Below are 17,297 nucleotides of genomic sequence, written 5' to 3'. Positions count from 1 at the left end.
GGTGACCTGGGTGCTGAAGTTGTTGCTGCATGCGAATGGACGGATGTTGGTATTTGGTGTCGGAGCCCATGTATCTCTGCAGGTGCCACCTCCGCCACTTCCTCTTGATCTCTGCTTGCACCTACAGTGGATTATGAACAATATTACTTTACAGGGGACATATTCCGCTCGTTGTCAGGTTACACTGAGACATGTCTCCCTGCTTTAATGTTCCAAAAGCGCTTTATTTTTCTCATACTGCCTGTACACTACAATACACTTTATTTATAAAGCACTTGAAAACCTCCAGACCAAAGTGCTGTGCATGCAAATAGATAAAACGCAGCTTAGCGCACACACCATAAAACAAGTACAAGTAAAAACAAAAAACAATTTAAATGCAAAAAAAGCAACACTCTAAAAGATGTTGAACGCCAAATGTTAAAACGCTAAGGAGAAGAGGTGGGTTTTAAGAAGCGATTTAAAAGCAGGCGGTGTGGAGGCCTGTCTGGTCTCCAGGGGCAGAGCGTCCCACAGTGCGGGAGCCGCTACAAAGAAGCAACGCCCCCTCTGAGCTTTGACCTGGTTTTAGGCACATCCAGGAGCAGTTGGTCCGCTGACCTGAGAGGGCGGTTCGGCGTGTAGTGCTGTAGCAGCTCAGCAAGGTATGGAGGGGTCATGCCATTTAGGGATTTAAAAGTAATAAAATAATTTTGAAATGGATCCTAAAATAAATTGGCAGCCAGTGGAGAGAAGCTAAAACAGGGGAAATGTGGTCAAACTTCCGTGTGCCAGTTAAGAGCCTTGCTGCGGCATTTTGCACCCGCTGCGGCAATAACTCCCTATGAGTTAGCTGCTGAGAGGCTAAAAGACGCGTTCCATGTAAGAGTCCGTAGTCATTTGTAGTCCATGGTGTTTAATAAAGACGAAAACAAACAATATACAACTCCTAAGCCACAGTGCGGTTTCCGTCAACCACTTCTATTCCTCCCTTATGTTGATCTGCACTCAACGCTTGTCTAGCCTCAGTGCGGACAGTCGACAGTTTGCTCACTTCCCATATGGAGCCTGCGGTCTTTGGTCCCAGTCTCCAGGGACTTAGATTGGCAGCGGTGTAAAGACGGATTACAGACTCGTACGCACCGGACGCTTTCTGCAGCCGGCCCTTCAAGATATTCAGAGACTCGTAACGGCTGCCTGCTCACACCTGATAACCAGCGAAGCAGTTGTCCATGACTTGACACTTTCCAGGTAATAACGAAATAGCATTCACAAGGTCTGTGCTCGTGTCAGAGGATGTCCCAAAAAGTCTTCCCTTTATTTGCTAGTAAGGACAGAAACGTTGCTGCACTTTCAAGATATCTCTCAAACACGCGGGGGCAATGGGGTCAGGTGTACCTAATAAAAGAGAAACCAAGTGTACCTTTGACAAATATTCTTTTGCTTCTTGGGCGTTATGTGCTCCCTACAGATTTGTCCACAGTCTTATTTTAGTGTTCTTGCTAGAAGAAATGACTGTAATTTCCGTCTTTATCGAACGCACATTTCTTGTCGTGACTCCACCAAGGAGCAATAACACCACAACTGTATACAAAGGAAGATGCTGCAGTAATTCTCACATCGCCAAGGCATTACAGTTAACAAAGGACACCTGTGAATTGAACATTACAATTCAGACGGCCTTCCAATCTGGCCCTGCCGTGGGAACACAACTAACTCAGAGGACATCACAGAGTCGCTCCCTGCCAAGCAACGCTGTGCTTTCTACTCTGCAGAAAATATGCTGCGAGCGGTCCGGTGACTCAGACTCTCTCAGGCTGTGTGTGAATGGAAATGCTGAACTACCTTTTCTGAGAATCAACACTGTGGGATATCTCCGCATGGAAGTGTGTTTATAAAAACAGTGGGGGGGGGGGGTACTGACCTCTCCGTTCAGGAAGCAGTACAGAACAGCCACCACAAAGCCCTAGATGGACAGAAAAACACAGATAAGAGAGTGCCATGGGGAAATTGTACCATGGGGTCTTTTCCTTGTACAGAAAACATGGTATGCTTGCTTGCATGTTTATGTAGAGATGTCGTAATTGTACAAAGCTTTGGCAATGCGGTATCTATCTATCTATCTATCTATCTATCTATCTATCTATCTATCTATCTATCTATCTATCTATATATCCATATATCTGTCTATCTGTCTGTATGTCTGTCTGTCCGTCCGTCTATCTATCTATCTATCTATCTATATATCTGTCTATCTATCTATATGTCCGTCTGTCCGTCCGTCTGTCCGTCTGTCCGTCTATCTATCTATCTATCTATCTATCTGTCTATCCGTCCGTCCGTCTGTCCGTCTGTCTATCTATCTATCTGTCCGTCTGTCCGTTTGTCTATCTGTCCGTCCGTCCGTCTGTCTGTCTATCTATCTATCTGTCCGTCTGTCCGTTTGTCTATCTGTCCGTCCGTCTGTCCGTCTGTCCGTCTGTATGTCTATCTATCTGTATATCTGTCTATCTATCTGTCTGTCTGTCTGTCTGTCTATCTATCTGTCCGTCCGTCCGTCTGTCCGTCCGTCCGTCGCATATTGAAGAGTGGTTAGTTTAATGAGTTAGAGGGATGGGAGGAAGTTCTGGAAATGTGTCCTTGGTTTCGGAGCCGTCTGGCTGCTTCTCCATCGTTCCTCATTAAGTGATGAACTCAAATAACATCGGGGGTTTAATGCGGTAACGCAGCCACTGAAGCCTGGAGACCTGCCACGATTTTATTTTTTTTAATCAAAACATTTGCAGGTCTCCGTGGCCAGCGAGCCAATTCATTACTTTACTTTTAGAAATTCAAGACAAATGTGTTTCACTGTTGGACGACCTTCAAGAAAGCTTCAAATACAAATGTCTCAATATAAAACGAGATTTTCTTTATCATTTATTCTTCCTAAAATAGTGGATATACCTGAAATGACCCCAGAATCAAGTCGAAAACCAGCCTCAACTCGGTCTTCACTTGCTCAGGGATGAATGCAAACACGATGAAGTTGATCCCGAACAGAGGAATCAGGAGCAGCGTAGATTTCGCCAGCCTCCTGAAACAACAAGGCAAACAATTATACATTTCTCCCTCTGGTGGAGCCAATTTACAATCCGCCTCTATATATGCCAATAATGAAATTCAACTCTCGAGTACTTTTCATTTTACATGCAGCTCTGAACCTGAGCTGGGGAAAACACCATTAAAAGTCTCAGTGGGAAAATAGCTCATGCATTATGGCCGGCTTTTGACATGCTCTCCATCACAGGATAAAACATTTAAACACACGGCTCGATATCTCTGTGCAAAGCAGCTGCGGGGGACGACGACACCGTGCTGAATACCGCATGCTAAGGCGGCCGGTGAATTTCCTTTCTGATGTCAAAAAGGATTGGTCATCCCTGCATTGCTTTGGGCGTAAAAAAGTTTTTTATTAAAAGGATTAAATGCGGCTAACTTTCCAAACTGAGCTCTGAAACCTGTGGGTAGATGTTCCACAAAACTCTCCTAGGAGTTAGGAATATTTACACATTACCAGCGTTTAAAAAGATGATAAATGCTACTCACGAGTACTGGTTGGACTCGCTTCTTCCAATATCAGGGCAGTTGATTTTCTGGCGAAGTATTCGTATGATGCAGATGAATAGAATAAAGTTCATCTGTGGAGATATTAGGACAAGGGAGTATTTCACAATGTGTTAAGTGCTGAAAATATCAGATAATGGGAACATGTACTCACGGTAAAATTAACCTGTTAAGCCCCAAGCCTGTTTTTCAGGTCTCAGGCTCGAAAATGACATTCCCAGAACAATTGACGATAACTTCAGTTCTAAAAGGGGTAAATTAATAATCTTTTTTATCAAAGCAATGATACACCTGTGAGTTGGATGTAGACGAGTCAGAATCAATATAGTTTATTTTTATTTTAACGTAAATTCAGATTGAACATAGCAAACAATGTAAATTATAGTGTCCGTCCAAAAAAGAAAACATTACTTATAGTGAACTGAAAACCACCCTTGAATGATGGGATGGTAGACTAAAAGCTTTAGGAATCCAAACTATGACATATAATTAGTACCCTGTATCAAGATTGATGCAAAACAAGTGAAGTTTGACCTTTTTAGAGAGATTTAGAAGAAAAAACCCACTTCTGGGGTCATTTGGGTGGATTTTCCATATCTCTGGAACCCATCGGTCGATTTTGATGATTGACACCTCTTTTGAACCGTTAGAGCCAATAGGATCGAGAGGAAGTTCCTAAAATCCATTTAAACATTACCATTGAGGAGCAGTTTGCCCAAAACCGGAAGCTGGGTTGTAGCTCTCATAGCAGCTAATATGAAATCTCTGTTTTTGACAAAAATGGAATGATGGATCATCAGTAATCATTTCAAAGTGACACAGACACATAGGGTTAACCTTCAGCAGCGTTGTTATCGTTTTAATGCCATTGAACACAACCTTTGATCAGAAACACAGCAACGGTAAGACATATTTGCCGTCTTGGCTCCGTAAAGCTACGTTGTGTGTTGTCTGGGTTTGCCTTCGCTGCCCTGAGTTTTGTGCAGATCCGATAAGTAATACACTATTTTCTACCGTGAATTCTGTGCTAATTCAGAGGCTTGGTATTACCCTTGTGTTTCGTTTAGCTAAACATGGTTAATAGTGTCTGATAGCTACCAATTAAACTTGGATTTCTCAGAAGATTTTTAAATCAGACCCTTAGGCTAAAACAAAAATCATTCAATAAAGCAGTTGGCAGGAGATGCAGATTATTCAAGTCATTTTACTTTTCCCTTCTGTAGCTCCTCAAGTGCCTCCTTTTCACACCTCTTTGAAAGTGTCTTTCTCACACACACACACACACACACACACACACACACACACACACACACCACACACACACACACACACACACACACACACACACACACACACACACACACACACACCACACACACACACACACACACACACACACACACACACACACACACACACACACACACACACACACACACACACACACACACACACACACACACACACACACACACACACACACACACACACACACACACACACACCACACACACATTTTCATGTAGCTTTGAATCTAAATCTAGGTTTGGTTTGTTAAATTAATGTCACACTTTATTTCCACCATGTTCATTAAAAACATTCCTCTTTTCAAATGTTTCTGTCGATGCTGATGAAGACGCTGAGAAATGTCTGCTGATCGATCCTGAGTCAACCGTCTCAAGCTCTCAACACGTTACTAAAATGGACTTCGACTCGCAGAAGGAATATAAATGAGAACAAGAATAATTACACTGCCAGGTAAGCCTGAGATACAAACTGATAAATGTGTTTGCTCTCTCATGCGGCTTTCACACCAGCGCTTTCCCCTTTCTAGCTCCGAGCGGGAGCTTTTCTGGTTCAGCTCCGGTTTCCCTTTTCAGCTCCCGCTCTGTGCACACCGCCCACTGGCGCCCCAGAGCTGCCCTTGCTGCGTCATGACGTCACCGTTTACATCGCTGATTTGCTCCCCAACGGCAGCCATTACGGCGCTCACAACAACAACAACTGCGTCGGGTCGATGATCGTGTTGCTTTTAATCACACGAAGCCAGAATAAATTGAATAACGACTTCTCCAACCTTATACTTTTCTCCAGAGTGCCGTGGTTCATTGTTTATTCATGTGTTTCTGCAGCATTTACCGACCGCTGCAGTGCTGCTCTTCCACGGGAGTTTATTCTCCCGTTAGCTCCCGTTAGCTCACACTGCAGCGGCCGCTCTAAAGTATTCACTGTCCGACTCACACAAGCAGCTGATGCATATCCCCAGTTCCCCTTAGCCTAAGTGAATGTGTGTCAGTCTGAATTGACGCTGTTTGGTATCACAACGCTGTTATGAAAGTTTCTCTGGTATAAAACGGGTGATGTTGGCATAGCAACCGAAGCTAAACTGACTACTTGCATCCGATAGCTGCAATAATACAAAACAACACGTCTGCCTCTCTCCACAATGATCGATAACAGCGAACGGATGGTCAAAGTAAGGCACAAATAAACAGAATCACACGAAGCCTGGTTAGTGCTGCCTGACTTTATAAAGTGTGTTTATAAGCACTACTGCTTGTAGGCAGGCATAACAGTCGACCCATGGGAGGTGGGTTTAGTTTCCTGCACGCCTCGACGTAAGAGAGACGTAAGCGACGTCACCTCTTAGCTCCGAAGCTCTTGCCTCTGGACCGACAATTTTTTGGAGCTGGAAATGAAGCGGATTCCGGAGCTAAGAGCCGGCGCAGCTGCGGTGTGAACAGGAAAACCCGGCGCTTTTCAGGCTCTAGCTCCGAGCCGGAGCTGAGAAGGCGCTGGTGTGAAAGGGGCATCAGTGGCAATTAGTTCTACTGTGCCAGTGTCAACAGCTCAAGTACGTTTACAAATACATTTGCTCAAAGCTTGTGAACTCACCAAGATAGACGCCAAAATGGGGGTTTTAATGATCCACCAGAAGACATCAGTGTTCTCGATTATATCCCAGCACCTGATCAGATGACATTAGATGACTTTATTATTGTCATTGCACAAAATGCAAACTCTGAGACAGGAACATGCCGTTAGCGTCGAAGCAGAAAGTGCAAAAGAAACAGTAAAATGCAGTTTAATAGCATAAGTATATAATATGACAGATATAAAAAAGCTACAGTATTTATGGGTTTAAACAGTGGTTAAGAAATTAAACACACTATCGAGCTTGTATTAATACACACAGTATAATAGAGACAGTAAATATTAAACAAAAGGGACGATTATTGATACGTTGTATGAAAAATACGAATAAATACGAGCATGCTATAGATTAGAACAATTTGCAAGCATAAAGCGATATTAATTCCTGAGCCGCCTCAGATGTGTTTCTCTTACCCCACGTCGTTAAAGTAGGCTTTGAGGATGCTCCACGCTGTGATGAAGACCATCGGCCCTCCTAGGGACATAAAAGACAGATTTAACAGTGTCTCACCCGCGGGGGGACGGACGTATTGAGGGCATGTGAGGAAGGCGTCCTCACCCCAGCCGATCAGGATGTAAGCCCAGAAGTATTTCCTCTCGGAGAAGAAAGAGACGGCCAACAAAGCGTGCAGATAGAGACCTTCCACCAGCAGCCAGAAGAAGCTGGCCATGATGCAGTACTGGAAGAACACGATCACCACTTTGCAGCCGACCTGGGAAAGGACGGGAAAGCACAAGGATGTTCCACATGGATAAAGATTGAACAGTGATATTGATAATACAGAATAGACACATTCCAAATAGCGGCAGAATTGCATCTTTGAAATACAGGAGAATGCACGTATCGGTTTTTCTTTGGGTACAAGTCGCCTTTATTCACCTCGAAATAGGACGATAACCTTTTTGCGCCAGCTTTTCTATTTGTTCTATCACAAAAGGACACATCACGCTGAGAAGTTACCCGACACGCCTCTGAGCGTTCAATTAAATGCGATTCAGAGAAAATCCATCCATGAGCCGTCAGAAATAATGGCGGGCTGATAGTGAGGTGATTATTCGGCAGCGCAAGTAGTCGCTTTATGGTCTGTTAGCGGCTTCAAAATATGTTTCATAATGGCTGTTTATCCTAAGTGATATTTGAGGGATGCATAATGACGAATTGGATGTAGACTGTTGTTTACTCAAACACTTGATTTGTCTTTTTCTCAAAGTCAGAACAATTCAATTTCTCCTCCTCGAGATTAAAGGATCCTCTTAATAATAGCTAACAACTCATCTTTAAAGTATTATTAATGTAATGTACAGTATATCCATTACCTTATATAAAGTGGTACCTTTTAAGAGTGCAGAATTTGTTCATCAAGCTGTGTAACATATTTTGCGCTTGAAGGCTGTAAATAAATAAATAAATAAATAGGAAAAGGCTGGCGCAGTGCAGAACCCCATCAGATATGTCAGTGGGCAGAGGGACAGTAGGAACAGCCATGCAGGATAACACAGCCGCTCTCTTCTGGTTGGCTGACGGCTCAGAAGCTAAAAGACTTCATCAGGACGGGCGAGCCTGAAGCTGAAGGCCGCGTTATTGAACTAGTTACACAAGGATGCGGATAAAAGGTTATTTCCCTAATGGTGTGGGCTGATCTGATACTCGCTGCAACGCACAGGCTGTTCGGAGATCTCAGAGAGAGACGATCCATTTCAGCACGGCCCGGTGACAGTGAACACTTTAACAGATGCGGTGAGAGGTGAGGGAGACACGGGGGGAATTGGGAGACGGGTGAAAAGGACAGGGACAGATTAGGGAAGGAGTGAATGGATATGGAAATGTGGATAGCAGAGAAATAAAGATGACGCAAATATGGAAAAGGACCCGAGTGGATATGAATAAGGCAACAGCGGAAACAACCCGCTGACGTTAGAGCAGAGCAAGGACACATAGAAACAATCAAGCTTTGGAAAATAACTGAGAAGCGTTTCCTTTGATGATACCGTGTGTCTTTTGCATCCGAACGGGACAACAACTGGAGCTTTTTACTGTTGCATTGCTGTTTTATGGGTATAGGTTAATCAGTTGACTTAAAAACGTTAACTTTTTAGTTTTACATTCGATTGCATTCAGGCTTCATGATATCCTTCACAGGAGACATTTGAACATATTAAATTGCTGATCACCACTTTCATTGAATTTTGGATGATTTAGTCAACTTTGTAACACCATGGTGTTCCCGCCATAATGACCGCCATAAAGAAAAGGAATTAGAAACCATCCGGATCAGATAAAACACACACACACACACACACACACACACACACACACACACACACACACACACACACACACACACACACACACACACACACACACACACACACACACACACACACACAACACACACACACACACACACCACACACACACACACACACACACACACACACACACACACACACACACACACACACACACACACACACACAGAACAATTTGACATATTTCCCGCTCTTATGTGCCCATCCCCCCACATGGATCACACCTGGCACACGCAATGCATGTTCAGTGTCTGTTCTTTGTATATTCACTGCAGTTCTTCATGTGTACCAGTACTCTGATACGATATGTACGGTTTGAAAGGGTGTTAAATGACATTTGGTGGTGATTAATGGTGTTTGTGTTAATGTAATAGCCGTTAAAACAGGACGCGAACACCAAAGTAAGGGGGGGGGGGACGAAGACAATAGGAGGGTTAACTTGAGTATTGTGTGCTACTATACTACATTTCAAAAGGAAAGATACTACTTTCAACTCCATTACATTCATTTGGTATACTTTGCAGAGAATGATTCAATTTATTATACAATTAAACAATCTAGTAGTATAAAAAACACATCAAATATCGAAATTAACAACTGTCCTTTTGGAGGTAATGAAGTATATCATGCTGTCCCACTTATCTCACTGGATCCAAGTCAAAGTTTGAATACAGAACTTGCAAATATTATTATTATTAAGAGTATTCTTTCACAGGGACAGTGCTACGTTTTCGTATAATAAAGATTTTTCTTTTTACAAATTAAGTAATGCTAAGAATACATAACGGTCTTAACATTGGACACAATCTACACAAATACCTCCCTGATGCGGTTAGTTCATCAGAAAAAGACGCCTCAAAAAGCGTCTAAAAACAGGAACTACCATCCTACAGGTTCTGCTGAATTCAGCCACGCTCTGATTGGCCACGAGCTGCTCTTAATTAGGAGCCAGCAGGTGTCTTTAATTACCTCCAATCGACTCAGTCAGCTGAAAGACTGAAATGACCAAAATAGAGTAATATTGTCACGCCACCTGTCAGAACTTCTTCTTCTTCTCCTACTGTTAATGAGAGTAGGCACTGTCTCTTAGTGTAAAATTCCCCCCCGCATGAATAAATGCACCTCTCATAAATGTCTGATGGGTGGACTTGTTGAATCAATACACAACTGGTGGAATTTACACATATAAATAATACATTTAGCCCCCTGTGTTTTTCCTTAAGGAGGTCTCATTAAAGCAGGTATTCGGTAGTCTTCACGGGGGACGAATATGTGCCGTCTACCTCTATGCCATTTTGAATGCGTGCCCACGAGTACATAAAGCCTTCCTTCGACGGCATGTGGAGGAAGGCTGCCACACACACTGCACCTTTAATAATGCATGCGTTATACGCCTGCCCACGGCCTTTATATCATGAATTAATCTGATGTGACACTACGGTGCACGTCCAGCAGCATTTTGATTAATCTGTTTGAAAATATCTTATGTTGTTTGTCGACAATGATATTATCTGGACTGTTATTGCTGTCAAATTATCATATAATCATTTAAAACATATAGTCTTACTAAATTGTATTTTTAGTCTTGTATGTGTTCAACAGACACATATGTTAATGTTCACGAGGGCAACAGGTCGTGTGAAAGGTTAAGGACACGGGGATTTTATGGTTTAATGGTGGGGATGTTTCGATGATGCCGAAGGGATTTTAAGGGTGGGACCAGGTGGCGTTTCTCTCTACTATACAGTGTGACTGTCTTCTTTATCCTCTGAGGATGAAGTAGCTCTGTTCCTGCAATAGGGATCGATTTCACTTGTATATTGACTTTCTTTATTACTTTATTAAATATAACTTTGTCCATGAATCATTTATCAGTTTCTCTTAAGAATTTCCTCCACAATTGCTTCTGTATGTATTTCACAGTTCGGGGTCGTGATGAGCGCCGCAGCACGAAAACTGTCTCTATAAAAAATGTTTTACCCGACAGCAGCTGGCTCGTGTCAACACAATGGAGCCAGCCGCTATTAAACACACTCTGAGGCTCCTCTGGTCGCGCGGCCGCATCATGTAACGTAAACCTCGTGTTCGGGGGGGCCTCAGGGGTCTGCTGGTGGTGACGCTGACTGGAAGACATCCAAACAATGTGGGGGTAACTCTGAGCCTAAATGGCTTGTACGCCTGGCGGCCTGTGTGTTTAACATCTTCTGCCGTTGTGTAATGAACACGCTTTGAGTAGAACAGGCCTATTAAAACGCCATTATCATATGTATCAGCATTGTGGTGCTATGTGTTGCCTCTAGCAGCCGTAGTAAAAATGATGGGAGAGACAGATTAAAACTGAAAGTCTGATTTTAATCCAGGAGACGAGGGGTTTGTGCCTCTCAAGTTTAATTATTTGACCATAGCTTTCTTTATGTAAGCCAAATTACTACATGTATGTAATGTAGGTTACGTAACCAACGTGAAGGGAGTTCCGGCCCGTCCACACAGCGGCGAATCCCCAAACAGGCGAAAACCTACCAGTTTCATCCACTGTCTCTGCCACCTCCCTCCATGCCTGGCTCCTCCGGTTTGTATCCCGGTAGATGAACAGAGACTGATCAAACAGCACCGGGTGATTCACTACCGCAATAATGAATTTTCCCTCCATGTTTTGGAATATGAGGAAAAGACCTGCGTAGTCTCTCCCAGCATACACGCGGTTTGATTGGCTAGCGCTTGTACTGGCAGATTTGCATAAACAGGATTTCATTGGCTGACGCTTCCGCCGAAGCTTCAAAAGTTGAACATTGCTCAACTTTTGAAGCGAGCAATGCGAGGAAAGCGAAGCGACCACAATGAATGGGCAGAAGCGTTGAAGCTTCAACGCACGCCGCCGTGTGGACGGGCCGTATGGCATCCCTATTTTTTAATGTATCCCCATTTGAACTGAGGGTCTCTTTATAATGGTGGTTTCATGTGGATAATTAGCGTGTGACATTTTTACTTTAGGGGATTGACTCCTGGGATCAAGGACAACAAGAATCCCCAAAACTCAAACACATGAAGCGACAAAAACAACGGCGATGAACTCACGGAGCCCGAGGAGGAGCAGTTGTCCACCTCGCCGACCTCGTAGAGGACGACGTCCTTGATGAAGACGGCGATGGCCTTCAGGATGAACGACACGAACAGATGCATGTGGATGTAGTTCCTCGTGCAGTGGAGCTTCCTGAGATGCACAGAATACAGATCACCAGACAAAGGCAAACACAATTCGATAAGAAGAAGCCCTTCATGCTCAGTATCCAATGTCCTTGGAGTTAATTGCTTTAAATGGCATCAAATCAAAGACTGGCTAATACTAATTGAGCTCGTTAGCTTCTTTTATCACTGGGTGGTTGGGTCCGCTTTAGTTTTTAATGCTCCTTCACGCACCTCAAAGACAAGGGGAGTGTATTTACAAATGACTAATTAAAAACCTTTGTAATCTTCCTTTTTAAAGACGATTAAAGTGCTAACGAGACCGACAGATGGGTGCAAATGTCTGCAGGTGTGTGGAGGCTGCCATTGGCTCACATCATTTGTTTGTGTTCGTTCTCAGCTGTGATGCAGCATCACTTTAGAACCCCCCCCCAGGAGTCATTAAAGTTTTATCTAACCTTATCACACAGCCCAGAGAGCGTGTTAACATTCTGTCTCTGCTGTTTAACAGGCGCTGTAATGTCGATGTGAACCCTTCCCTCCGAAATATTTAGACTGAATGCAACTGCAGTCTCACTGATCAGACACATCCTGAGGGAGTCGTGAAACGTGTAATTATCTGTGTCTACGTTGGTGACATTTCATCTCCATCACTACGCCGGCCACAGATCTTTATTACTTTTCCATACAACAATAGACATTATTTTTCAATTTTAGCTCATAATTAAATCAATAAAGTAATTGTTTAACTTTGTTACAATATATTTTTCTGATGGCTAAAGGATTTGTGTAGGAAAACAGGAAGTAACCCACAATAACATGCTTCCTTGTCAGAAATAAAGACATGCAGAAGCTCGCGAATCAAAGACAGGACGTTGTTGAAGACGTTGTTGAAGACGTCTGCGTTCCAAAGCTTTTTCCTCAAGAGCTCGGGACACTGTCATGGTGATTCTCCACATCTCACCAACACACACTCTGTCCCCACCAACACACACTCTGTCCCCACCAACACACACTCTGTCCCCACCAGCACACACTCTGTCCCCACCAGCACACCCAACACACACTCTGTCCCCACCAACACACACTCTGTCCCCACCAACACACACTCTGTCCCCACCAACACACACTCTGTCCCCACCAACACACCCAACACACACTCTGTCCCCACCAACACACACTCTGTCCCCACCAACACACACTCTGTCCCCACCAACACACACTCTGTCCCCACCAACACACCCAACACACACTCTGTCCCCACCAACACACACTCTGTCCCCACCAACACACCCAACACACACTCTGTTCCCACCAACACACACTCTGTCCCCACCAACACACACTCTGTTCCCACCAACACACACTCAGTCCCCACCAACATACCCAACACACACTCTGTTCCCACCAACACACACTCTGTTCCCACCAACACACTCAACACACACTCAGTCCCCACCAACACACACTCTGTTCCCACCAACACACACTCAGTCCCCACCAACATACCCAACACACACTCTGTCCCCACCAACACACCCAACACACACTCTGTTCCCACCAACACACCCAACACACACTCTGTTCCCACCAACACACACTCAGTCCCCACCAACATACCCAACACACACTCAGTCCCCACCAACACACACTCAGTCCCCACCAACACACACTCAGTCCCCACCAACATACCCAACACACACTCTGTTCCCACCAACACACACTCAGTCCCCACCAACACACCCAACACACACTCTGTCCCCACCAACACACCCAACACACACTCTGTCCCCACCAACACACCCTCTGTTCCCTTCACCTCCCACTGCCCGATCACAACTGTCCTTCTGCTTCAAACCTATTGTTACATCTTGATTCCACACTTTCTTATTTATTTGTGATCCTGACCTTTGCGTGGCTTGTGGAAAACAAAACTCTTGTCAGGCGATTCACACCTTTGTGAAGAACATGGAAAGGAGCTCTGATCTGTGACTCACACAGTCGCAGAACAAGACCCGTGAATGCAAATGCTACTGCAGAAGCAATTTCCTGTGTCCTACCCTGGGTATACTGGGGAGAATGGACGGTAGGATGGAAGTTGTTGCGTTACATTACTTTGGCCTCGAATTCAAGGAGATTACGTGAGTGCAAAGGAGGACTTTTGTAGAACGAATCATTACTTTACACATAGTTTATCTGTACCGATTTTCAAAATGTGGGAAAAGTGCACAGATGTACACAATCCAAGACAATAAAAGGTCTTCAAATTTTACAACGGAGTATTAAAAACGTCATTAAATAAAGATAACTTTATTAAGTCATGCACATAAACTGCTGTCTGAAGCTGTGGGTCAACATCACAACTGTGACTTTGGTTGAGGATCTTATGAATTGTCACATATCAAAAATTAAGTCTCCTTAATCCCACTAAATGTCAATCTGCAGACACGTGCAATCAAGAGATCCGTGATGTACGAAATGCATGAAAGAATCATCAGGTTTGAAAGTGTTCGCCTCTTTCTTCTCGTCTTTTATAGTTTAACATAAGCCCTAAAGCTGCACTGATCAAATATGATCACATCCCAGTTATCAGTGTCTGATGTGTGACACTGAAATGTATAAGCTGTCATCTTATCAATGTGCCGGCAGACATACTGTCAATGTCACCGTGCTCTATGGGAAATGACTCATGCTAATGCTCTCGGGGTCTTGCAGCGGTGACGGTTTTTGTCCTTATTATCCTTCTTACACTGAACAAAGATATAAACGCAACACTTTTGTTTTTGCTCCCATTTTTCATGAGATGAACTGAAAGATCTAAAAAAAAAATTATATACACAAAATAAGGATAGGGGTAGGGTTAGGGTTAGGGTAATGTTGTGAATCGAGTGGCCCATGGTGGTGGTGGGGTTATGGTATGGGCAGGCGTATGTAATGGACGACGAACACAGGCCACTCGATTCACAACATTACCCTAACCCTAACCCTACCCCTACCCCTAACCCTAACCCTACCCCTCACACCAGATACTGACTGGTTTCCGGAGCCCCCCAGACCCCCCCAATAAAGCAAAAATGCACATTTCAGAGTGGCCTTTTATTGTGGCCAGCCTAAGGCACACCTGTGCAATAATCATGCTGTCTAATCAGCATCTTGATATGCCACACCTGTGAGGTGGGATGGATTATCTCGGCAAAGGAGAAGTGCTCACTATCACAGATCTTTTCAGATTTTTGAACAATATTTGAGAGAAATGGTTATTTTGTGTATATAGAAAATATTTTAGATCTTTGAGTTCATCTCATAAAAAATGGGAGCAAAAACAAAAGTGTTGCGTTTATATTTTTGTTCAGTGTAGAAACAACAAAGCAGGGAAACAACAGAGATTTGAAAAGATACAATTTCTTGAACTGCTTTCAAGAGTGAAAACTGTGTTTTTGTGTAACTTTCTCTGCATAAATTGAGAATTATGATTGTTCCCGATGAGGAAAGGGCTATCGAGCTCTTTAAGATGACTATATGTGACTGTGTTTCTACGTACCTGAAGATGCAGAGGATCACAATAGCTGCGGTCAGAGATATGAGGGAAACACTGTGGCCGATGGTGTAGCCGATCTTCACTTGCCAGAAAAACTTGCCCTGAAGAAAAGAAAACATTTCACAGTGAAGGAAACCGAAACTAAAGAGTTTGTATTGTCTAATGCAGGGGTGTCAAACTCAATTTCATTGCGGGCCACATTCGCATTTTGGTTGCACTCAAAGGGCCGGTTGTAACTTTAAGACTATATAAAAATACATATATAAATATTTAACATATATAAAATAATGTATTAATTTATATTACATTATTGGCTCTGCATTGGATTATTATCGGATAGGGTAATACCTTCATAATTAACTACGTCTGAAAGCAGAAGTCTAGGGAAAATAATTGTAAGTCTCTTCAGTGAGAATGTCACAAAATGATTTAAAAAGAAAAGCCAAATTCTGAGAAAAAAGTCAAATTTGAGATGCATTGTGGGACATGGAGTTTATGGGCAACGTGCCTGCGTAAAGTAGCATGTAACCGTATAATAATATAATAATCATATTTTTTGCAAGCTCTTGTGGGGCCACATAAAATGAAGTCGCGCCCGGATTTGGCCCCCGGGCCTTGAGTTTGACACTCCTGGTCTAATGTGTAAATAAACGACATATGAAAAGAACGATCTCCACCTCGACTAACAGAACTAAACTTTACTTTGATAGTTCAATTAGATTTTGTGAGTAAGTGAACGTTGAAGTGAGATTTTTTAAGCTAATAAAATGTGTTTATTTTTCGGACTTTTCTCTGATATTTTTCAGCTTCTTACAACAACTCAAAAATACTCACTGTATGAAGGCAGGGACAATCTATACATGTAATAAAAAAACCTTGTTATCGTCTGAAAGAAAGCCAATGTCTGCCTCCAAAGAGCTTTTGAACAAAGAATAAAAACAATCAGTACAACTATTCATTCATCTTACTTCACCATATGGAGCCTTTTTTCAGAATATCTTCACAATGTCGCTGCCATTGCACTGTATGTTAAATGCTGGGTGAAAATAAGATTACAAACTCTGCATACTGAGATATAAAGTATGCAGAAAGGCCAACATCGAATTCCTTTTAGTGTATGCCACCAGCCGGGTCCCTCCTGACTTCCTATGTGGCATTTAATGAGTCTCAGAGAGCAGAGTGCCCAACAAGAAAGCTTTTACCACCCTGCAGCGCACATCCATTTCCACCCTGCTCCAGCTAACCCACATTAGTCAAATGAAACATATTTGATATATGCATTCCATTTCTAGCCCTGAAGTCAGTATGAATAAGCCCTAATGACTTGCTGATAACTGAGGCAGGAATTAGGAACGCATCTGCCATTGTTAATACAAAAGTGTGTTTTGCTTCACGCCTCAGCAAAAATGAATTCTTGGTTTATTCATTTGAGAATATTTTCGCTTTTTAAGTCATTAAATATTCAAGTGTAAAAGGAATAGTTCAATAACACTCTTTTCTGTGAGTTTAAGTGGCTTAAATAAAATGTTATTTGTAATTAAACTAGGATAAAAGCTGGAATGAGTCACTCGCAGCACCGACTAACAGAAAATAATCATCTGACCCTGCAGTTCTCCTCAGTCTTTCAGAGCAGACAGTAACAGCTGGCGACTAACTGCTGATCACAGAGGAGCATTTAGCTAAAGAGAGAGAGAGAGAGAGAGAAAAGAGAGAGAGAGAGAGCGTTAGAGAGAGAGAAGAGAGAGAA

General features: G+C 43.1%; 1 protein-coding gene across 1 annotated transcript in view; it reads right to left on the bottom strand.

The window, feature by feature from the left end:
* The window catches only part of vipr1b (vasoactive intestinal peptide receptor 1b), a 40,407-nt gene that overhangs the window by 245 nt on the left and 22,865 nt on the right, over positions 1-17,297 (bottom strand). The window contains 10 exon segments of the mRNA XM_034108299.2: positions 1-34; positions 36-121; positions 1,904-1,945; positions 2,926-3,055; positions 3,568-3,659; positions 6,481-6,553; positions 6,934-6,994; positions 7,079-7,232; positions 11,905-12,040; positions 15,554-15,651. Of these exon segments, the coding sequence (XP_033964190.1) occupies positions 1-34; positions 36-121; positions 1,904-1,945; positions 2,926-3,055; positions 3,568-3,659; positions 6,481-6,553; positions 6,934-6,994; positions 7,079-7,232; positions 11,905-12,040; positions 15,554-15,651 (906 nt within the window).

This window comes from Pseudochaenichthys georgianus, chromosome 20, assembly GCF_902827115.2.
Source record: "Pseudochaenichthys georgianus chromosome 20, fPseGeo1.2, whole genome shotgun sequence".
NCBI classification, from domain to species: Eukaryota; Metazoa; Chordata; class Actinopteri; order Perciformes; family Channichthyidae; genus Pseudochaenichthys; species Pseudochaenichthys georgianus.
The sequence above is the reverse complement of the archived record's forward strand: the minus strand, read 5'-3'. Positions and strand labels throughout refer to the sequence as shown.